This window comes from Procambarus clarkii, chromosome 40 (genome assembly GCF_040958095.1).
Source record: "Procambarus clarkii isolate CNS0578487 chromosome 40, FALCON_Pclarkii_2.0, whole genome shotgun sequence".
Taxonomy (NCBI): Eukaryota; Metazoa; Arthropoda; class Malacostraca; order Decapoda; family Cambaridae; genus Procambarus; species Procambarus clarkii.
In genome coordinates this window covers 34,812,349-34,838,227 of record NC_091189.1, presented here as the reverse complement: position 1 = coordinate 34,838,227, position 25,879 = coordinate 34,812,349, and the positions used below count along the sequence as shown (strand labels likewise).

Here is a 25,879-nt window from a genome sequence, read left to right as displayed (position 1 = left end):
TTCCAGGGCCACATTCAAAATATTGCAAAAAAGAAAAAATCTAAAACTGTTGGCATTCTTTCAAAGATCAAATATTATGAACGTCCAGCCCTGGTGACGCTCTATTACTCTCTCATCTATCCTTATCTGAATTATGATATTTGTGCTTGGGGTTCTACAACCCAAAATCTTCTACGTCTTCTAATTTGTCAACACAAAGCTGCTATAAGAACAATATCAAACTCTGGCCCCAGACAGGCCTCGGTACCTTTACTTAAGTCTTTGAATGTGTTAGATATTAAGTCACTACACATCCTCTCAAGTGTATTCTATATATTTAAACTCTGAACTGTAATGCCAATCATGACCTTAAACGCTTTTTAGAAGGTTGTAACAGAACCCATGGGCACCACACCAGACACAAATACCTATTTGATATTCCAAGAGTGCGATCTAACAAAACTAGAAATGCTCTAGAAATCAAGGGACCCAAAATGTGGAGTGACCTTCCCAATCACGGAAAAAGGTTGTACCTCTCAATCAGTTTAAGACCAAAAACGAAGTACTACCTAATAAACTCCATGTAACCTACCATACCCCTCCCCCCCTTCCTAAATGACTTATCAAGTCATCCCATGTCTTGCTATTTTCAAACAATACAGTTTTGTTGACCAACTTGTAAAACTGCTGGTGATTTCCGCCATTTTGTTTTTTGTTGATTTGATTTGATTTTGATACCCATCAAACAGGTGGTAGTGGACCCAATATCCAGCCTGCGGTCAGTAGGTTGGGTATTGGGTCCACTACCACAGATTCTATTGGGTCTGTGGTAATCACCACAGATTCTCAAAGGAATTGATAGGGTAAATCAAGACAGGCTATTTAATACAAGGAACACACGCACTAGGGGACGCAGGTGGAAATTGGGTGCTCAAATGAGCCACAGAGATATTAGAAACAACTTTTACTCATACACTGTTTGAAATGTAGATATGATAGAGCCCAATAGACTCAGGAACCTGTGCATCAGTTAATTGACAGTTGAGAGGCGGGACCAAAGAACCAACGCTCAACCCCCGCAAGCACAACTAGGTGAGTACAACCAGCTGAGTGTACAAATTATTTCTTATACTGTATAAACAAATGAGTCGCTTCCCATTCTTATAAGAGGATATATTGACTGAAGACAAAACTAGGAAGAAATCCTTTAAATTCAAGAAAATTTTAAGAGTTACATTCATATGGTCCCTCATAAGTCCATAGGTCTATTGCAATGTTCTATTGCCTGTTGCAGTGTTCTCATGCCTATTGTGGGAAAACTTGACTCAAGTACATCATTTAAATTGATACTATTTCGATTACTTATGAAGGACCACCACGTTTTTAGAAAAAGTGGAATAGAGGGTAGAGCAAATGCTTTGATATTTAACTACAGGAACTAGTGTCCTATGGATGATTTAATTAATATTACATTGAATATTCAAGGGGTCTGTATGTTTTGAATCAAATCTTCTCACCTGAAATGCGGGGTTACGTGCAAAAAGATTAATATATCCCAAGCATGATTGTGGCGCTGGTTCTTTGCCAGATTAATATGTACGTAAATTAAATTGATTATATAAGGATAATTAGAGGGAAATGTACCTCAAAATACTACAATAATAAGGCCATGTATATGGTCAAATAAATGGGTTAGTATAATTGATCTCATTAGATCATTAAAGTATCTACATTGGTTATTTCTCTACAATAACAATTAACAGCTTAGGTGTGAAATTAAGAGAGATGAAATCGGTTGCCACACTCCACTGACGACGTGTTGCGTCTGACAAATTGTTGCACGTGAAGGTGGGGAAGCCTAGCACCTCGCTTGACGTGGCCTCGGGAGCTGGAAGGCAATTACAATGTAAAACTCATCTACGTAACTAATTACAGATACATTTAATACGGAATTCTTCCTAAATATCTGCCACTGCAGAAGTCTTCTGCAGAAATGAATAAACTATAAATTCCTATATAAATTACGGAATATTGCAAGACCTGAACTAACTTTTGGTTTTAGGGTCTTCATGCCACTTGATGACGAGTAACCTACCAGTTTGTTACGTATGCATACTTTGTCAAACCTTAATAGGACGTTACTACATTACACTCGCCGAACCGATGTACAGCCGTCAATAGAGTCGCTCCTGTACCCCGGCACTCGCAATTGGGAATGTCGAAATAAGCAAATTCCTAGACAAAACTTTATCAGCTGGATCTGCAGGTGATCTCTCTCATGCTGCTAATATGACGTCCTCCACGCAAGTGGACTCTCCTTCCTCCCTGGCTGCGATACGCATGCGCGGAACACTCAAAGTGATCTCGAGCTTAAATATTTTATTTACTTATTATTAATCAGGGAAGTGAAGACTTGTGACTGATATTTATATCACTTATATTTATACTAAGGCGCAATATAATTTTTGCATAGTGTGATTTAGCTTACTAAGACTGCACAAAATAAATGAAAGGAATATTATATAAATTGTTTTTTACAATAATAATTTCCACTGTAGTTATTAATACACCTAAATTAATGAATTCAGTAAGCAATAATATGCTATGTAAATTATCAACTAAATAAACGATGATCCTTAGTAAAGGAATGTAACTAACTAAACTCTGTTTAGATGCAACTAAATGTGGAGAGAATTCATGTTTTAGCCTGTCGATGCCTCCCGGCGTCATTCTGACTGTAGGAAGAATTTGGCAAATATTGCTTCATAATAGAAACATTAATTGAATTAGTTCTACAAATTAGTAGGTTTAGTAATCACTACGATTAATACAATGATGATGTATTATAATAAAAGAAATGATGTATTAGTGTTGGAAAATTTCCAACACCTATTGCAGTGTTCTCATGCATACGGCAATGTCCTATGTTTTAAACTACTGGGCATCATTCAATAAGACGACAATCACCAACATGTTAGGCATGTCGTGCCTAACTATCAGTTCCTTAGCAATTCGAAAGTTACAAACATGCGAATCACGTGCAAATATGATTGATTTCCCAACAGGACAGTCAAAGACTTGATTGATTCAATAACATGACACTCATTAACTACCATCGTTATTATATAACCACCACCTAACATGACACGAGCCATAATTCTACATAAAAATTGTGTTTGGCACCATTTCTTCCCTCCGTCCCATCCCAAATCCTTATTCTGATCCCATTAATGTACAATATAGACGTAATGACTTGGGGTTTTCCCCTGATAGTTCTCTTCCCCTCGAACTTTGCCTTGACCTCCGCCTCAGACAGCTTAAGGAAGACGTCTTGAAGGTACTTGTCACAGCTCTAGTAAGGAAACGGCAGCCTTCATGTGCCCGTCAATGACATCTTCCCTAAACTCTAAACCAAAAGTCAGACCAAAGTTTGAGGGGAATAATTGTCATTTTAAATGCATCGGAGGCATAAGCAGTTAGTTAATAACACTAACAATGGATAAAAAAAATTACATAGTGCAATTAATCTCACCATTTGTTTCTGGAGAGCAGAATAGTTGTCTTTTCTATTCCTGTGGTTGTCTCGCACAACTGGACGGTTGAAGAAAACCACAGTAACAACCACTATCGCTGTCAGGAGCGCTGAGGCCACAGGAACTGTCCTCATCTTGTCGACCAGATCTTTAGGAGAGAGAGTGAGGGGTGTATGAGAAAGTAGGCAGTGAGAAAGTATCACAGGAAGTTACAGTACTCGTAATTCTGTGGCCCGGCTTCGATTCATGGACCAGGCAAAAACAAATGGGCAAAGTTTCTTTCACCCTGATTCACTTGTTACCTAGCAGTAAATAGGTACCTGGGAGTTAGCCAGATGTTATGGAGCTGCTTCCTGGGTGTGTATTTGTGTGTGGGTGGGAAAAAAATTTAGAAGTTACAATTTATTGATTGACAGTTGAGAGGCGGGCCAAAAGAGCACAGCTCAACCCCCACAAAAACAACTACATCAATACACACACAGACACACTTTCTCTCTATATCTCTCCCTCCCCCATCCCGCTCTGCCCTCCTGACAAATCCCATCACGGCACAACTATAGGAACAGGGGCAAGCATGACAGCCAGAGGTCCCAGCGGAACAGGGAAGAGTCAAGGTGATGAAATGAAGGAAATGTTTGCCCAGTTTCTGGAGGACATCAAGAGTGAGATGCAAGAAATAATTCAGGAAATGAATAACGAAATAAGCAACCTGAAAAGAGAGCTGACAGCAGGAAAGGGGGAGATTAGAGCCCTCAAAGAGAATGGTATCGAGGCTGAGACTCAGAAAATCATCCAGGGAGAAGGTGGTAATAGTTTTTTGTATGAGAATGCCACAATAAAAGCAACATTTGCAGAAATACTAAAAAAAATAACTCTGAAGTAATGACTACAGTGATGGAGGTGGCCATGAAAGCAGCCACCTCACAGGAGGTGGCACGCTCCACTAGCCAACTGCTGGAAAGGAACAGATCAGTGGTTGCTGTGGGTATTAAAAAGCAGGAAGGCTCTAATAGGACAGAGTGGAATGGGAAGGACAAAGCAGCAGTGAATGAAGTACTAAAGGCACTAGACATAGAAGGGGCTGAGCATAGCATTGAGAAGGTTTTCAGACTAGGTTGGTAAAACAAAGACCGAGACCGAGTGATAAAGATAGTGTTTGCAAACAAGAGCACAAAGGAGAAGATTCTATCAAGGAAGAGCTCCCTGAAAAACGTGGGAAAATTAAAAAATGTATTCCTCCAGAGAGACATGACAAGGGAGGAGAGAGCCGTGGAGGCAGAAGCAAGGAAGAGGCGCACGGCGAGAAGGGAAAACCAGGAAGTCATAGCTCCCAACACAACACCCCCAGAGGCGAGGGGGGAACCCCCAACCAGCTACCCAGTAACACCAGAGGGGAGGACAACCCCGCCACCCTCCGCTGCATAGAAAACCCCCCTACCCCAAACCCTCCCTGCCCCCACTCAAATGTTCAGCCAAATCTCCCTCCCCCCACAACCAATCCCCACCTTTCTACCCCTCCCCTCCTCCTGCCGAGTCTTCTCTTCCCCCCTTTCCTTCCTGTCCTCCCTCTCCATTCACCCCATACCCTCCCTGTCCCTCCCCCTTCACTGGATCCCCCGCCCCTCATCCCAGTATCCTCTGAGACCCTGTTATCCATCTCACAGGTCCTCACACCCATGGAACAGCTTCCCCCACCAGCAGAACACTCACCAAGGAGGCGATTTGAGAAGGGACAAAAGAAAGTGAGCCTCAAAGCAATGTACACTAACACAGATGAAATTACAAATAAAGCAAATGAGCTTGGAGAATGGGTACTAGAGGAAAACCCAGACATAATTGCCCTCACAGAAACAAAGCTAACGAAAACGATAACAAACGCAGTGTTCCCACAGGACTATTATGTTATGAGGAAAAAGAGGGAAGGAAGAGGTGGGGGTGCTGTAGCTCTGCTGGTAAGAAAAGGCTGGTATTTTGAGGAGATGGATATTCAGGGCTGTGAAGGTTTCAGTGACTACATAGCAGGTACCATAACAAATGTAGGGAAAAAATTATAGTCGTAGTCATATATAATCCACCACCAAATGACAGAAGACCTTGACAGGAATATGATAGAAGCAACATGGCCACCATTAACATAATAGAAAGAGCAGCTTCTGTTGCTTGCAGGAATGGATCTGGACTACTAATTATGGGAGACTTCAACCATGGGAAGATTGATTGGGAGAACAGAGACCCGCATGGAGGACCAGAAACATGGAGAGCTAAGCTGCTGGATGTAGCAACAAGAAACTTTTTAAGTCAGCACATCAAAGAACCAACAAGAATGAGAGGAGAAGATGAACCAGCAATGCTTGATTTGATATTTACCCTAAATGAGTGGGATATAAGGGAAGTTAAGATGGAAGCGCCCTTGGGAATGAGTGACCACAGTGTATTGAACTTTGAGTACCTGGTAGAGCTAGGAATTATCTCCCCCCAAAAAGAACTAGGAATCAAAAGGCTAGCATACCGAAAGGGGAATTATGAACAGATGAGAAGCTTCCTAAGTGAAATACCTTGGGACACAGACCTCAGGGATAAGTCTGTACAGGGTATGATGGACTATGTTACCCAAAAGTGTCAGGAGGCAGTAAACAGGTTCATCCCGGCCCAAAGGGAAAAATCCGAGAAGAAACAGAAGAATCCATGGTATAATAGGGCATGTATGGAAGCGAAGAAACTGAACAAAAGGGCGTGGAGGAACTTACGGAATAACAGAACACCAGAAAGCAGAGAGAGAGACCAGAGAACCAGGAATGAGTACGTCAGGGTGAGAAGAGAAGCAGAGAAAAGTTTTGAAAATGTTATAGCAAACAAAGTCAAGTCCGAACCAAAGATACTCCACAGTCACATCAGAAGGAAAACAACAGTGAAAGAACAGGTATTGAAACTTAGAAAAGGCAAGGACAGGTATACAGAGAATGACAGAAAGGTGTGTGAAGAACTCAACAAGAGGTTCCAGGAGGTCTTCACAATAGAACAAGGTGAGGTCACTGTGCTAGGAGAAAGGGAGGTAAACCAGGCGGCCTTGGAAGAGTTCGAAATTACGAGAGAGGAGGTCAAGAGACACCTGCTGGATCTGGATGTTAGAAAGGTTGTTGGTCCAGACGGGATCTCACCATGGATACTGAAAGAGTGTGCAGAGGCACTTTGCTTGCCTCACTTACTTTCCCAATATACAAAAAGGGTGACAGACAAGAGGCACTGAACTTCAGGCCAGTGTCCTTGACTTGTATACCATGCTAGGTGATGGAAAAGATCGTGAGAAAAAACCTGGTAACACATCTGGAGAGAAGGAACTTCGTGACAAATCGCCAACATGGGTTCAGGGAGGGTAAATCTTGCCTTACAGAGTAGTGTAAAGTGTGACTAGAACCGCGCGCACCAGCTGCCAGCTGGCACTCCATGGAGTGCCAGCCGACAGGTGACGCGCAGGTGTCTAGTCGCACAGGGTTTTTGGGGATTTTCCCGGAAGTTTGGCGCGTTTCGGACGCGTGTGAGCGTCCTGTGTTTGGGTATGTGGTCAGGAACGAGGGGGAGTTATGTTGTTGAGTGCCAGGTGGCGCGCGGGTGTCTAGTCACATAGGGTTTTTGGGGAATTTCCCGGATGTTATGACGCGTGGCATCCGGCCAGACGTCACTTGAGAGAGTGTCATGTTGGGGTTGGAAGCTAAATGGTTGGTAAGCAGTCATGTAGGGAGGAGAGGGAGGAGGGGGAAGAGGAAGAGTGTAGGTTATGTTGTGAAGGGAGGGGGGAGCCCCAATACCTGAGAGGATATCAATGACGTCCATTAGTTCTCCCCCTACATGGGCAGGAAGTGATGAGGGGAGCGTGAGAGAGCAGGTCTTAAGAATGGAGGGGGAGAAGGAGGGGAAAGGGAGGTAACAGCTGGCAGTGGGTTTGTGTGTGTGAAAGTAGACATTATTTTTTTCTTAAAGAATGACAGTTTTATGTAGCCTCTCTGCTTCCAGAGCGCTAAGGATATGTTGGCTATACCTACCACGTAGCTATGACGAGTGACACCACATGTCCACACGGGTTTCCTCTTCAAAGGCTGAGGTCTAACTGTTGCGAATGTCATCATCAACCTCTAACATAGTCAGTCAGTCATCCCCCCCCCCCACACCCCCTCCATCCACATAGCAGGACATACCCACATACCATCACCACCACCACACTGCTGGGAGTGACAGCAATATGGCATACCATACTCTCTCATGACACAGCTCTCACCGGCACATAGCATTGAGTGTGGCAATGTTCTTTCTCAAAGGTGAGCCATGAGCGCAACATACAAATTCCAAAATGCAGTCCTGGGAGTTTGACACACGTTGATTAACAAGCTATCTGATTATTTATACAGCTTCTCTCTCTCTCTACATTATATGCGGGTTACATAGTGTGTCAAGAACTCTCTCTCTCTATGTCTCTATGTCTCTATGTCTCTCTCTCTCTCTCTCTCTCTCTCTCTCTCTCTCTCTCTCTCTCTCTCTCCAGATCATTTAATAGTTGGGGAAAGTAACATCATTTTCCTTTCTCCTGCTGCCGCTGTTCACGTATCTTTCTCCATTTCACTTAGGATGACCACTATGTCAATTTTCGAGCCCCCCTTCACTCTCACCCTTATAACCTTGTAAGGTAACACGACCAATATGCTAACTTCATTCTTTACCCAATATCATTAATGTAACGTGGACAATATACCAACTTCGTTCGTTCTTTGCCCAAATAACATTTTAAGAGTAACGATCTGTCTCTCTGTCTGTCTCTGTCTCTCTCTCTCTCTCTCTCTCTCTCTCTCTCTCTCACTCACTCGCTCTCTCTCACCCTCTCTAAAGTCCACCACACGACCCTTCACTTAGTAAACTCAGTCAAAGTCAGTAGGTTAGCGTTTACTAAAAGAGAGAAACATTTCACATCGTCACGGAGACGCGATCTCTACCTACAAATTGTTCTTGTTAACTGTGATCACAACATCTGCTGGCCAAATAAATATCATTGAAATGTATGCATGTTTACTCAATCTCCATCACCTCTTCGTCCTACATCCATAGCAAGACTCCTGAATGAATGAACCGGCAGCCCCTCTCGCTGCAGTCTCACCTTCGTGATGGTTTGAGGTGTATTGAGATGGAGGATGTAATGGCTCGGCCTTACCCTCTCCCCGTCCACCCCCACTTACCCTTACCCCTACCACCCCTTCCATGGCCAAACCATCACTGCCCCCATTCCCAGACCGGATGTTCTGTTCTAAGCTTTAGTATCACCATTCTTTGCTCAAATAGTATTTTTTTAAGAATATCCAGTCATAAGCTGGTCTTCAATCTTATTATTATAACAAATCATAATTTGCTGTTCTCTCTCTCTGTCTCTCTGTCTCCCTGTCTCTCTCTCTCTCTCTCTCTCTCTGTCTCTCTCTCTCTCGCCCTGTCTCTCTCTCTCTCTCTCTCTCTCTCTCTCTCTCTCTCTCTCTCTCTCTCTCGCTCTGTCTCCATGTCTCTCTCTATCTCTCTCTCTCTCTCTCCTTCGTATTGTTCATTCATTCATAGTTCCTTTCATTAAAACTATTTCAGTTTTACTTATATAAACAAAGCCATCTCCAGCTCTTGTCCCCGGCTTAGTTCATTTGTACAAGATCGTTAGTAATAGATCAATTTTCCGAAATTTAAAGCAGTCATACTTCAAAGTTAGTAAATAATATCAAGTCAGTTACTGAGCTCTAGCTCTCTCGTATATTTGTAAATAACCCAACAATTTCACTGTAATTTCTACCCTCTGTATTTCATAGTAAATATGATGTAAACAATTATAAAACTCTAGCTCCTGTCCTCTGTCCAAGTCCACTCCTATAAATTTATTACTATCAGTCCAATTCTCCTGAGATTTGAACACCAACTACATTTTCAGTCATAGTAAATAAAAACCGGTTCAGTTATCAAGTTTCAACTCTTGCCCCTCAGCTTAGTTCATTTTTTTGTACAAGTTCTTTATTTTCCAACTAAATCACCTTGAGATTTAAGATCGCTTTATTTCTAACGTAGTAAAATTAATCTGGACATTAACCAAGCTCCATTTTCCTCAGTCTTAGATCATCGAACATAATTATATCCGTTCAAGCCCCTCTCCAGCCTAATTAGCCCTCTGTAACACAATGCAACGCAACGTAGCGTAACGCAAATCAACTTTTTGCAGTCCAAAATGTCATTTTGAAACGAAAAGTGCGGGCTAGCCCATCTCCATTACATCTCTTACCATATAAATAATTGATGTCTATCAGTTTTAGCCCTCTGTAACACAATGTACCGTGACGTAACGTAACGCAAATCAACTTTTTGCAGTCCGAAATGACATTTTTAAATAAAAAGTATGACTTAGCCCATCTCCATTACATCTCCTTCCATATGAATATTACGGTCTACCAGTTTTAGCCCTCTGTAACACAATGTAACGTAACGGGAAAATCAACTTTCTCGGATGAGCAAATAACATAATTGAAAATGACATCAGTGTTTTGCCTTTACATCCAAACACAAGAAAAATATTACCGCTTTTCTTGAGAAACTTATATGTGGCGATCATATCTCCAGAGTCCACACAATAAGCCACACATCACACATCTTCTGTTTTCAATTCGCAGCTCGCATCTAATTTAATGTTATTTTTTTTTTGCAGAAACTATGTTTTTGAGATTATGCTCAATGTCGGCAATTACTATTCGTATCATCAAACTCCTGCAGTCAACAAATTCACATTTCATATCGTGTGTGTAGATTAGAGAGAGAAGGCAAACTTAGCGTGCAGCTAGTCAAAACCTATCATAACAGATATGATTTCACAGAGTTTTCAACCTTTGCCAGTTTTTTCAATGTTAGCTCTTCACTCTTGCTAAGTGAGTCAGACAAAAAATGTGACATTTCATTTCATTATTAGCCATGCAATATGCTATTAGCTAGGTAGTCAAAACATATAACAAGCATTATTTCACAGGAATTTTTTCTAGCAAATATGCTTCCTTTAAGCAGTTCAACACATCAAACACCAGCAGTCCGTGAAATTCCCTTTAGTCAATAATCATCCTTTACAGTATTTCTTGACTAAAATAGCACTCCAAAACATAAGTGGTCATTTTTATTCTCACTGTCGCACTATAGTCAATAAGTTGTTTCGCAGAGTGACAAGTTATGCATATTGACGAGATTTCATGGTGTGCATAGTTTAAGAGAGTTCACACTGTATTAATTACGGCCATGGATATCTTATGTTATGTTTATGAAGATCATCACTTCTTATTTTTATCATTTTCTAGCCCCACAGCTTTACAGTCTTCTCTTATTCTTTTTCAAATAAAGTTTGCTTACTGTTTTCCATTGTTATATGATTTACTTCGTCGGAATCTCCAAGGTGGGTTCACCAGTGTAACGAGACAGTACACGAATGTGGAGAACAGGCACACAGGCTTAGATCTCATGTTTCATTGTCATTTCATAACTAAAATCATCCATCAATCAACAGAAAAAGTCATATTCATCATCATTGTTCCTAACTAAAATTATATGTCGTTAAGTAAGAAATATAGTCAAAGACACTCTTCGAGACATCAAGGACTTGCTCAAAGACATCAAAGTTGATCTGCAAGATATCTTCGAGACATCAAAGTTACTCTTCATTACATCAAAGTCTCATTCAAATACTACTCAGGTTCTCAGAAGTCATTCTCAAAGTCCTCACTGATTTTCTCAGAGTCAGCAAAGTTATTCTCGGAGTCACCTTCGTTCTTCAGAGAAACTTTCCAAAACATCTTTGTTCATCAAAGTTATTCTCGGAGTCATCAAAGGTATTCTCTAACTCACTTTGGTCATTAAAGGTAATTTCTATGTTATAAAAGTTTGTCTCAGAGACATCTAAGTTTATCTTAGAGTCATCAAATGTAATCTCTAACTCACTTTTGTTCATCAAAGTTGATCTCAGAGTTAACAAGGGTAATCTCTATCTCACTCTCGTTCATCAAAGTTGTTTCAAAGACATCAAAGTTAATCTCAGAGTTATCCAAAGATATTCTCATGTCCACAAAGTTATTCCAAGAGACGTCAAAGTTGATCAAAGTTATTCTCAGAATCATCAAAGAGATCTCTAATTCACCTTCGTTCACCAAAAAGTTGTTCTCTAAGACACATTCGTTCATCAAAGAAACTCTCCGTCCATCATGTTATTCTTTAAGTCATCTTCAGTCATAAAATTTCTCTCCAAAATGTAACTAGTTCAGCTTTTCATACAATACCGACGCTTCTGTTAAAATATATTTTCTTAGTCACTTTACCCTAAAACTGTTCTCAGAACTACACTGTCCCAATCCTACGTATCCTATCCTCTCCACCCAATGTTGCTTAGTTAGCGTAACGTTCCTAAACCTGACTTTACCTATCCTAACTTAACTTACCATACCTTTACCTATCGTACATAACTTAACCTCCATAACATAACTTTACCTATCCTAACAGGACGTGCCTTACATTACCTATCTTACTTAACTTAACCTGCACAACCTAACTTGCATATCTTACCTATCCTAAAGTAACCTAACTTGCTTTACCTAACTTAATCTACATTCCCAAACTGCCGTATCCTAACTTATCAAGTCCAAACCAGCCATGATCTAACTTACATAATTATTCCTGCTTGTCTTTGTGTTTCGTCAATCATTGTCTCATATTCATTTACTCATTTCAAGGGTTAATTTCTCAAATGGGCATTTTTGCATTTCAAGTGTTATTTGTTTAAGATTGGGAGTTTAACCATTTCAAAGGATTTTTGTTATATATATATATATATATATATATATATATATATATATATATATATATATATATATATATATATATATATATATATATATATATATATATATATATATATATATATAACAAAAATCCTTTGAAATGGTTAAACTCCCAATCTTAAACAAATAACACTTGAAATGCAAAAATGCCCATTTGAGAAATTAACCCTTGAAATGAGTAAATGAATATGAGACAATGATTGACGAAACACAAAGACAAGCAGGAATAATTATGTAAGTTAGATCATGGCTGGTTTGGACTAGATAAGTTAGGATACGGCAGTTTGGGAATGTAGATTAAGTTAGGTAAAGCAAGTTAGGTTACTTTAGGATAGGTAAGATAAGTTATGTAAGTTAGGTTGTGCAGGTTAAGTTAAGTAAGATAGGTAATGTAAGGCACGTCCTGTTAGGATAGGTAAAGTTATGTTATGCTGGTTAAGTTATGTACGATAGGTAAAGGTATGGTAAGTTAAGTTAGGATAGGTAAAGTCAGGTTTAGGAACGTTACGCTAACTAAGCAACATTGGGTGGAGAGGATAGGATACGTAGGATTGGGACAGTGTAGTTCTGAGAACAGTTTTAGGGTAAAGTGACTAAGAAAATATATTTTAACAGAAGCGTCGGTATTGTATGAAAAGCTGAACTAGTTACATTTTGGAGAGAAATTTTATGACTGAAGATGACTTAAAGAATAACATGATGGACGGAGAGTTTCTTTGATGAACGAATGTGTCTTAGAGAACAACTTTTTGGTGAACGAAGGTGAATTAGAGATCTCTTTGATGATTCTGAGAATAACTTTGATCAACTTTGACGTCTCTTGGAATAACTTTGTGGACATGAGAATATCTTTGGATAACTCTGAGATTAACTTTGATGTCTTTGAAACAACTTTGATGAACGAGAGTGAGATAGAGATTACCCTTGTTAACTCTGAGATCAACTTTGATGAACAAAAGTGAGTTAGAGATTACATTTGATGACTCTAAGATAAACTTAGATGTCTCTGAGACAAACTTTTATAACATAGAAATTACCTTTAATGACCAAAGTGAGTTAGAGAATACCTTTGATGACTCCGAGAATAACTTTGATGAACAAAGATGTTTTGGAAAGTTTCTCTGAAGAACGAAGGTGACTCCGAGAATAACTTTGCTGACTCTGAGAAAATCAGTGAGGACTTTGAGAATGACTTCTGAGAACCTGAGTAGTATTTGAATGAGACTTTGATGTAATGAAGAGTAACTTTGATGTCTCGAAGATATCTTGCAGATCAACTTTGATGTCTTTGAGTAAGTCCTTGATGTCTCGAAGAGTGTCTTTGACTATATTTCTTACTTAACGTCATATAATTTTAGTTATGAACAATGATGAATAAGACTATTTTAGCAAAGTGAAGGCTACTTTAGTTAAGAAGTAAGTCCTTGATGTCTCGAAAAGTGTCTTTGACTATATTTCTTACTTAACGACATATAATTTTAGTTAGGAACAATGATGATGAATATGACTTTTTCTGTTGATTGATGGATGATTTTAGTTATGAAATGACAATGAAACATGAGATCTAAGCCTGTGTGCCTGTTCTTCACATTCGTGTACTGTCTCGTTACACTGGTGAACCCACCTTGGAGATTCCGACGAAGTAAATCATATAACAATGGAAAACAGTAAGCAAACTTTATTTGAAAAAGAATAAGAGAAGACTGTAAAGCTGTGGGGCTAGAAAATGATAAAAATAAGAAGTGATGATCTTCATAAACATAACATAAGATATCCATGGCCGTAATTAATACAGTGTGAACTCTCTTAAACTATGCACACCATGAAATCTCGTCAATATGCATAACTTGTCACTCTGCGAAACAACTTATTGACTATAGTGCGACAGTGAGAATAAAAATGACCACTTATGTTTTGGAGTGCTATTTTAGTCAAGAAATACTGTAAAGGATGATTATTGACTAAAGGGAATTTCACGGACTGCTGGTGTTTGATGTGTTGAACTGCTTAAAGGAAGCATATTTGCTAGAAAAAATTCCTGTGAAATAATGCTTGTTATATGTTTTGACTACCTAGCTAATAGCATATTGCATGGCTAATAATGAAATGAAATGTCACATTTTTTGTCTGACTCACTTAGCAAGAGTGAAGAGCTAACATTGAAAAAACTGGCAAAGGTTGAAAACTCTGTGAAATCATATCTGTTATGATAAGTTTTGACTAGCTGCACGCTAAGTTTGCCTTCTCTCTCTAATCTACACACACGATATGAAATGTGAATTTGTTGACTGCAGGAGTTTGATGATACGAATAGTAATTGCCGACATTGAGCATAATCTCAAAAACATAGTTTCTGCAAAAAAAAAATAACATTAAATTAGATGCGAGCTGCGAATTGAAAACAGAAGATGTGTGATGTGTGGCTTATTGTGTGGACTCTGGAGATATGATCGCCACATATAAGTTTCTCAAGAAAAGCGGTAATATTTTTCTTGTGTTTGGATGTAAAGGCAAAACACTGATGTCATTTTCAATTATGTTATTTGCTCATCCGAGAAAGTTGATTTTCCCGTTACGTTACATTGTGTTACAGAGGGCTAAAACTGGTAGACCGTAATATTCATATGGAAGGAGATGTAATGGAGATGGGCTAAGTCATACTTTTTATTTAAAAATGTCATTTCGGACTGCAAAAAGTTGATTTGCGTTACGTTACGTCACGGTACATTGTGTTACAGAGGGCTAAAACTGATAGACATCAATTATTTATATGGTAAGAGATGTAATGGAGATGGGCTAGCCCGCACTTTTCGTTTCAAAATGACATTTTGGACTGCAAAAAGTTGATTTGCGTTACGCTACGTTGCGTTGCATTGTGTTACAGAGGGCTAATTAGGCTGGAGAGGGGCTTGAACGGATATAATTATGTTCGATGATCTAAGACTGAGGAAAATGGAGCTTGGTTAATGTCCAGATTAATTTTACTACGTTAGAAATAAAGCGATCTTAAATCTCAAGGTGATTTAGTTGGAAAATAAAGAACTTGTACAAAAAAATGAACTAAGCTGAGGGGCAAGAGTTGAAACTTGATAACTGAACCGGTTTTTATTTACTATGACTGAAAATGTAGTTGGTGTTCAAATCTCAGGAGAATTGGACTGATAGTAATAAATTTATAGGAGTGGACTTGGACAGAGGACAGGAGCTAGAGTTTTATAATTGTTTACATCATATTTACTATGAAATACAGAGGGTAGAAATTACAGTGAAATTGTTGGGTTATTTACAAATATACGAGAGAGCTAGAGCTCAGTAACTGACTTGATATTATTTACTAACTTTGAAGTATGACTGCTTTAAATTTCGGAAAATTGATCTATTACTAACGATCTTGTACAAATGAACTAAGCCGGGGACAAGAGCTGGAGATGGCTTTGTTTATATAAATATAACTGAAATAGTTTTAATGAAAGGAACTATGAATGAATGAACAATACGAAGGAGAGAGATAGAGAGAGACATGGAGACAGAGAGAGAGAGAGAGAGAGAGAGAGAGAGAGAGAGAGAGAGAGAGAGAGAGAGAGAGAGAGAGAGAGAGAGAGAGAGACAGGGAGACAGAGCGAGAGAGAGAGAGACAGAGAGAGAGAGAGAGAGAGACAGAGACAGAGAGAGAGAGAGAGAGAGAGAGAGAGAGAGAGAGAGAGAGAGAGAGAGAGAGAGAGAGAGAGAGAGAGAGAGAGAGACAGGGAGACAGAGAGAGAGAGAGAGAGACAGAGAGAGAGAGAGAGAGAGAGAGAGACAGGGAGACAGAGAGACAGAGAGAGAGAACAGCAAATTATGATTTGTTATAATAATAAGATTGAAGACCAGCTTATGACTGGATATTCTTAAAAAAATACTATTTGAGCAAAGAATGGTGATACTAAAGCTTAGAACAGAACATCCGGTCTGGGAATGGGGGCAGTGATGGTTTGGCCATGGAGGGGGTGGTAGGGGTAAAGGTAAGTGGGGGTGGACGGGGAGAGGGTAAGGCCGAGCCATTACATCCTCCATCTCAATACACCTCAAACCATCACGAAGGTGAGACTGCAGCGAGAGGGGCTGCCGGTTCATTCATTCAGGAGTCTTGCTATGGATGTAGGACGAAGAGGTGATGGAGATTGAGTAAACATGCATACATTTCAATGATATTTATTTGGCCAGCAGATGTTGTGATCACAGTTAACAAGAACAATTTGTAGGTAGAGATCGCGTCTCCGTGACGATGTGAAATGTTTCTCTTTTAGTAAACGCTAACCTACTGACTTTGACTGAGTTTACTAAGTGAAGGGTCGTGTGGTGGACTTTAGAGAGGGTGAGAGAGAGCGAGTGAGTGAGAGAGAGAGAGAGAGAGAGAGAGAGAGAGAGAGAGAGAGAGAGAGAGAGAGAGAGAGAGAGAGAGAGAGAGAGAGAGACAGAGACAGACAGAGAGACAGATCGTTACTCTTAAAATGTTATTTGGGCAAAGAACGAACGAAGTTGGTATATTGTCCACGTTACATTAATGATATTGGGTAAAGAATGAAGTTAGCATATTGGTCGTGTTACCTTACAAGGTTATAAGGGTGAGAGTGAAGGGGGGCTCGAAAATTGACATAGTGGTCATCCTAAGTGAAATGGAGAAAGATACGTGAACAGCGGCAGCAGGAGAAAGGAAAATGATGTTACTTTCCCCAACTATTAAATGATCTGGAGAGAGAGAGAGAGAGAGAGAGAGAGAGAGAGAGAGAGAGAGAGAGAGAGAGAGAGAGAGAGAGAGAGAGAGAGAGAGAGAGAGAGAGAGAGAGAGAGAGACATAGAGACATAGAGAGAGAGAGTTCTTGACACACTATGTAACCCGCATATAATGTAGAGAGAGAGAGAAGCTGTATAAATAATCAGATAGCTTGTTAATCAACGTGTGTCAAACTCCCAGGACTGCATTTTGGAATTTGTATGTTGCGCTCATGGCTCACCTTTGAGAAAGAACATTGCCACACTCAATGCTATGTGCCGGTGAGAGCTGTGTAATGAGAGAGTATGGTATGCCATATTGCTGTCACTCCCAGCAGTGTGGTGGTGGTGATGGTATGTGGGTATGTCCTGCTATGTGGATGGAGGGGGTGTGGGGGGGGGATGACTGACTGACTATGTTAGAGGTTGATGATGACATTCGCAACAGTTAGACCTCAGCCTTTGAAGAGGAAACCCGTGTGGACATGTGGTGTCACTCGTCATAGCTACGTGGTAGGTATAGCCAACATATCCTTAGCGCTCTGGAAGCAGAGAGGCTACATAAAACTGTCATTCTTTAAGAAAAAAATAATGTCTACTTTCACACACACAAACCCACTGCCAGCTGTTACCTCCCTTTCCCCTCCTTCTCCCCCTCCATTCTTAAGACCTGCTCTCTCACGCTCCCCTCATCACTTCCTGCCCATGTAGGGGGAGAACTAATGGACGTCATTGATATCCTCTCAGGTATTGGGGCTCCCCCCTCCCTTCACAACATAACCTACACTCCTCCTCTTCCCCCTCCTCCCTACATGACTGCTTACCAACCACTTAGCTTCCAACCCCAACATGACACTCTCTCAAGTGACGTCTGGCCGGATGCCACGCGTCATAACATCCGGGAAATTCCCCAAAAACCCTATGTGACTAGACACCCGCGCGCCACCTGGCACTCAACAACATAACTCCCCCTCGTTCCTGACCACATACCCAAACACAGGACGCTCACACGCGTCCGAAACGCGCCAAACTTCCGGGAAAATCCCCAAAAACCCTGTGCGACTAGACACCTGCGCGCCACCTGTCGGCTGGCACTCCATGGAGTGCCAGCTGGCAGCTGGTGCGCGCGGTTCTAGTCCCACTTTACACTACTTTACAGGCTTGATAGAATTCTTCGATCAGGTGACAAAGATTAAGAAAGAAAGATAGGGCTGGGCGGACTGCATTTTCTTGGATTGTCGGAAAGCCTTTGACACAGTACCGCATAAGAGGCTGGTACATAAGCTGGAGAGACCGGCAGGTGTAGCTGGTAAGGTACTCCAGTGGATAAGGGAGTACCTAAGCAATAGGAAGCAGAGAGTTACGGTGAGGGGTGAGACCTCCGATTGGCGTGAAGTCACCAGTGGAGTCCCACAGGGCTCTGTACTCGGTCCTATCTTGTTTCTGATATATGTAAATGATCTCCCGGAGGGTATCGATTCATTTTTCTCAATGTTTGCGGACGATGCCAAAATTGTGAGAAGGATTAAAACAGAAGAGGACTGTTTGAGGCTTCAAGAAGACCTAGACCGAACAAATTGTTGTTAGAGTTTAACCAAATGTAATGTAATGAAGATAGGTGTAGGGAGCAGGAGGCCAGATACGGGGTATCATCTGGGAGAGGAAATTCTTCAGGAGTCAGAGAAAGAAAAAGACTTGGGGGTTGATATCACGACAGACCTGTCTCCTGCAGCACATATCAAGAGGATAACATCAGCGGCATATGCCAGGCTGGCCAACATACGAACGGCATTCAGAAACTTTTGTAAAGAATCATTCAGAACTTTGTATACCACATATGTCAGGCCAATCCTGGAGTAGGCAACCCCAGCATGGAGTCCATATCTAGTCAAGGATAAGACTAAACTGGAAAAGGTTCAAAGGTTTGCCACCAGACTAGAACCCGAGCTGAGAGGTATGAGCTACGAGGAGTGACTACGGAAATTAAACCTCACTTCGCTGGAAGACAGAAGAGTTAGGGGGGCCATGATCACCACATTAAAGATTCTCAAGGAAATTAATAGGGTAGATAAAGACAGGCTATTTAACACAAGGGGCACACGCACAAGGGGACACAGGTGGAAACTGTGTGCCCAAATGAGCCACAGAGATATTAGAAAGAACTTTTTTAGTGTCAGAGTAGTTGACAAATGGAATGCATTAGGAAGTGATGTGGTGGAGGCTGACTCCATACACAGTTTCAAGTGTAGATATGATAGAGCCCAATAGGCTCAGGAATCTGTACACCTGTTGATTGACGGTTGAGAGGCGGGACCAAAGAGCCAGAGCTCAACCCCCGCAAACACAACTAGGTGAGTACAACTAGGTGATCACACACACACACACACACACCATAAACCCTGTACACCACTTATGTAAGACTAATCCTGGAGTATGCAGCTCCAGTCTGGAGTCCATACCTAGTTAAACACAAAACAAAGTTAGCTTAGAGAAGAATTAGCGGTATGCCACCAGGCTCGTCCAAAAACTTACAGGAATGAGCTACGAGGAAAGGCTAAAGGAGCTGAACCTCACATCCCTGGAAAACTGAAGAGTAAGGGAAGACATGATAATCACCTACAAAATTCTCAGGGGAATTGACAGGGTTATCTTGAGGTTATCTTGAGATGTTTTCGGGGCTTTTTCTAGTGTCCCCGCGGACCGGTCCTCGACCAGGCCTCCACCCCCAGGAAGCAGACCGTGACAGCTGACTAACTCCCAGGTACCTATTTACTGCTAGGTAACAGGGGCATTTAGGGTGAAAGAAACTTTGCCCATTTGTTTCTGCCTCGTGCGGGAATCGAACCCGCGCCACAGAATTACGAGTCCTGCACGCTATCCACCAGGCTACGAGGCCCCAGAGACAAAGACAAACTCTTCAGCACGGGTGGGACACGAACAAGGGGACACAGGTGGAAACTTAGTACCCAGATGAGCCACAGAGACGTTAGAAAGATTTTGTTCAGTGTCAGGGTAGTTAATAAATGGAATGCACTAGGAAGTGATGTGGTGGAGGCTGACTCCATACACAGTTTCAAGTGTAGATATGATAGAGCCCAATAGGCTCAGGAATCTGTACACCAGTTGATTGACAGTTGAGAGGCGGGACCAAAGAGACAAAGCTCAACCCCCAGCAAGCACAAATAGGTGAGTACACCTCACACACGCGCACACACACACCTCACTCACACACACACACACACACACACAAGGGGCCTCGTAGCCTGGTGGATAGCGCGCAGGATTCGTAATTCTGTGGCGCGGGTTCGATTCCTGCACGAGGCAGAAACAAATGGGCAAAGTTTCTTTCACCCTAAGTGCCCCTGTTACCTAGCAGTAAATAGGTACCTGGGAGTTAGTTAGCTGTCACGGGCTGCTTCCTGGGGGGTGTGTGTGTGTGTGTGGTGTGTGGAAAAAAAAAAAAGTAGTTAGTAAACAGTTGATTGACAGTTGAGAGGCGGGCCGAAAAAGCAAAGCTCAACCCCCGCAAAAACACAACTAGTAAACACACACACACACACAGAAAGCCTCCCAAAGCAGCTGTCTAACTCCTAGGTACGAATTTACTGCTACTGAACAGACGCATCAGAGTGAAAGAAACTGCCCATTTGTGATCTTGGTGACCCCGGATCTAGTCTGAAGCGTGAGAGTATAATATGGGAGACTAACCAAGTGTAGAGAGTTGTAGTGATGATTCGGGGTTAGAGACATAGGCTGGGGATGAGTTGTTGAGGGTGACCAGTTTGGTCCGGTCCAGTACTGGTAAGGGCAGCCAAATTACACAAGTGGGATTTGTTAAAAATTGCAACTATTGTCATTCTAATTCATATATAATTATATTAGACAACCCGACGGCCTTTTTTCACCCTTCCTCATATTCTCTCAAGTGGGTTCCTGGGCGAAGCTTTTTCTACGCCTTAAGAGATTAAGGGTAGAAATAGAGATTATGGTAGATGAACTGTGTAAGAGAAGTATCTGGTAACAGGATTCATAAGATTAGTATGACAAAATAACTATACCAATCCACTTTTAACAACATCTGCTCTTCACTCTCCACCAAAACTACCACCAACCACAAATATCACCCCACCACAAATTAACCCCACCACAAATATCACCCACCACAAATATCACCCCACCACAAATATTACCCCACCACAAATACCACCCACCACATATACCACCAAACCACAACTATCACCCCACCACAAATACCACCTCACCACAAATATCACCCCACCACAAATACTACCCCACCACAAATATCACCCCACCACAAATACCACCCCACCATAAATACCACCCCACCACAAATATCACCCCACCACATATACCACCCCACCACAAATACCACCCCACCACAAATACCACCCCACCACAAATATCACCCCCACCACAAATACCACCCCACCACAAATATCACCCACCACATATACCACCCCACCACAAATATCACCCACTACAAATATCACCCACCACATATACCACCCCACCACAAATATCACCCACCACAAATATCACCCACCACATATACCACCCCACCACAAATATCACCCCACCACAAATACCCCCACCACAAATATCACCCACCACATATACCACTCCACCACAAATACCACCCCACCACAAATACCCCCCACCACAAATACCACCCCACCACAAATATCACCCACCACAAATATCACCCACCACAAATATCACCCACCACAAATACAACCCACCACAAACATTACACCACCACAAATATTACACCACCACAAATATCACCCCACCACAAATATCACCCCACCACAAATATCACCCCACCACAAATATCACCCCACCACAAATATCACCCACCACAAATAACCCCCCCCCCCACCACAAATATCACCCCACCACAAATCCCCCCCCCCCACCACAAATATCACCCCACCACAAATATCACTCCACAACAAATATCACCCCAATACAAATACCTCCCCACCACAAATACCTCCCCACCACAAATACCTCCCCACCACAAATACCACCCACCACAAATATCACCCCACCACAAATATCACCCCACTACAAATATCACCCCACCACAAATACCACCCCACCACAAATATCACCCCACCACAAATATCACCCCACCACAAATATCACCCACCACAAATATCACCCCACCACAAATATCACCCCACCACAAATATCATCCCACCACAAATACCACCCACCACATATACCACCCCACCACAAATATCACCCCACCACAAATACCACCCCACCACAAATATCACCCCACCACAAATACCACCCCACCACAAATAACACCCACCACAAATATCACCCCACCACAAATATCACCCCACCACAAATATCTCCCCACCACATTTATCACCCCACCACATATATCACCCACCACAAATACCACCCAACCACCAAACCCCCCCCCCCCCCCCCGCCACCACAAATACCACCCTACCACAAATATCACCCCACCACAAATACCCCCCCCCCCCTCACCACAATTACAACCCCCACCACATATATCACCCCACCACAAATATCACCCCACCACAAATACCCCCCCCCCCACCACATATATCACCCACCACATATACCACCCCACCACAAATACCACCCCACCACAAATACCACCCCACCACAAATATCACCCCACCACAAATACCACCCCACCACAAATATCACCCACCACATATACCACCCCACCACAAATATCACCCACCACAAATATCACCCACCACAAATATCACCCACCACAAATATCACCCACCACAAATATCACCCACCACATATACCACCCCACCACAAATATCACCCATTACAAATATCACCCACCACATATACCACCCCACCACAAATATCACCCCACCACAAATACCACCCCACCACAAATACCCCCCACCACAAATATCACCCACCACATATACCACCCCACCACAAATACCACCCCACCACAAATACCCCCCACCACAAATACCACCCCACCACAAATATCACCCCACCACAAATATCACCCACCACAAATATCACCCATCACAAATATCACCCACCACAAATACAACCCACCACAAATATTACACCACAACAAATATTTCACCACCACAAATATCACCCCACCACAAATATCACCCCACCACAAATATCACCCCACCACAAATATCACCCCACCACAAATACCACCCACCACAAATACCCCCCCACCACAAATATCACCCCAACACAAATACCCCCCCACCACAAATATCACCCCACCACATATATCACCCCACCACAAATACCACCCACCACAAATACCACCCCACCACAAATACCATCCACCACAAATATCACCCCACCACAAATATCACCCCACCACAAATATCACCCCACCACAAATATCACCCCACCACAAATATCACCCCACCACATATATCACCCCACCACATATATCACCCACCACAAATACCCCCCCCCCCCGCCACCACAAATACCACCCTACCACAAATATCACCCCACTACAAATACCCCCCCCCCCCCACCACAATTACAACCCCACCACATATATCACCCCACCACAAATATCACCCCACCACAAATACCCCCCCCCCACCACAAATATCACCCACCACATATACCACCCCACCACAAATACCACCCCACCACAAATACCACCCCACCACAAATACCCCCCCCCCCCACACACAACTACCAACAACTACAGCGAGCACCTACCACACCTATCACACATACCACCCAGCATAACTACCACTCACCATAACAACTACCAACCACAGCTACCACCATCTGAATATCACCATTATCAGTCCAAACCTATATTCTTTCTCCTTGGACTAGTCGGTACAACGAGAGTCTCGTATCTTGGAGGGTCCAAGTTCAAGTCCTGATGGCCATATTGTTAGGTCCCGTTTCGTCCCTCCGTCCACATATTGCAGGGACTAATTCCACACATCCCTTTCCAGTGCTGTATAGTCATGCTGGTTAACCTTTCTTCTAATAATTATCATTTTAATATCCTCTCCCCCCCCCCCTCGCAACTACCATCTCAACACCCAGTCCTCACAAACATCAAATAAAATGTTTACCAACGTACTATACCGCTGGTGAGATCGCTGTGGAAGCTGTTAGACACGGAGACGTTTGGCTTCTGACTGGATGGCTGGTGGTGGTGCTCTCCCGCTGGTAAGGAGAGCGCTCTAACTACAACCTGGGCATGGCTCAGACACTGTCCTATAAGTACCGCACGCTAACCGATTGCGCCAATGGGACGAACAGGTGTTCATGATTGTAGGGTTTCTTTATGTGTCCCAGATGATGTGTCTGTTGTTGATAAGCCAAAATACAGAGCCACCGCATCACATACTTTCCTCACCACACCACCATCATTGCAGTATATTTCAAGGTTGTGTGTGTGTGTGTGTGTGTGAAAGGGGGGGGGGATGTTAGTGTTGTGTTGATGTACTTACCTAGTTGTGCTTGCGGAGAAGGGTCGATCTTTGGCTCTTTGCTCCCGCGTCTCAACCATCAATCTACTGATGTACTGATTCCTGAGCTTCTCAGGCTCCATCATATCTACATTTGAAACTGCATGTGGAGTCAGCCTCCATAACAACACTTCCAAGTGCAATCTTTTAACTAACTACTCTGACACTGAAAACTTAGTTTTAAAGTCTTTGTGGCTTAACTGGGTACTCAGCGTCCACCTGTGTCCTCTTGTGTGTGTACCACCCGTGTTAAATCATCCATCCTTGTCTACCCTGTCAATTCCCCTGAGAATTTTGTATGTGGTAATCATGTCTCCCCGGGCTCTTGTCTATTCCAGCGACGTGAGGTGAAGTTCCCTCAGCCATTCCTCGTAACTCATGGCTCTTAGTTCTGGGACTAGCCTAGTGGCATACCTCTGAACTTTTTCCAGCTTCGTCTTGTGCTTGACAAAGTACAGGCTCCATGCTGGGGCCGCATACTCCAAAATTGGTCTTACGTATGTGGTATACAAAGTTCTGAAAGATTCCTTACACAGGTTCTTGAAGGCAGTTCTGATGTTAGACAGCCTCACATACACCGCCGATGTGGGCTAATCTTATGACCTTTTGATGTGGGCTTCAGGAGACAGGTTTGGTGTGATATAAATTATTAGATTTCTCTCTGTCAGTTTCGTGAAGGACTTCATCTCCCATTCTGTATCCAGTGTCTGGCTTTCTATTTCCTACCCCTAGTTTTATTACCTTACATTTACTTGGGTTGAACTTTAGTAGCCAATTGTTTGACCATTCCTTCAGTTTGTCTTGCTCATCTTGTAGCCTCATAATATCTTTCTCTGTCTTAATCCTCTTCATAATTTTTGCATCACCAGCAAACATTGAGAGGAATGAGTCTATACCCTGCGGAAGATCGTTTGCATATAAAGTATTAGAAACAGGATGGGTCCAAATACAGAGCCCTGGTGGACTACGCTGGTGACATCTCGCCACTCTGATGTCTCCCCCTCACAGGTAGCAGCTGTTTCCAGTTGCTTAGATACTCCTTTATCCACTGGAGCACCTTACCTTTTACTCTTGCCTGTTGCTCCAACAATTGTAACAGCCTTTTATGGGGTACTGTGTCAAAGGCTTTCTAACAGTACAAGATAATGCAGTCTATCTACCCTTCTCTTTCTTACCTAATTTGTGTTGCATGGTCATAGAATTGTATTAAACCTGTGAGGCACAATTT

General features: G+C 42.3%; 1 protein-coding gene across 3 annotated transcripts in view; it reads right to left on the bottom strand.

Moving 5' to 3' along the window:
- The window catches only part of LOC123751531 (uncharacterized), a 77,097-nt gene that overhangs the window by 25,517 nt on the left and 25,701 nt on the right, over positions 1-25,879 (bottom strand). Inside the window, exons 1-2 of one of the 3 annotated variants that reach the window (XM_069338958.1) lie at positions 24,253-24,375; positions 3,512-3,660 (exon numbers count right to left, since the gene is read on the bottom strand). In XM_069338958.1, coding sequence (XP_069195059.1) covers positions 3,512-3,646 — 135 coding nt within the window. In that variant the 5' untranslated portion in view covers positions 3,647-3,660; positions 24,253-24,375. Of the gene's footprint in view, positions 1-3,511; positions 3,661-24,252; positions 24,376-25,879 lie in introns of those variants that run through there. The other 2 variants (XM_069338957.1, XM_069338956.1) reach the window with 2 other exon arrangements.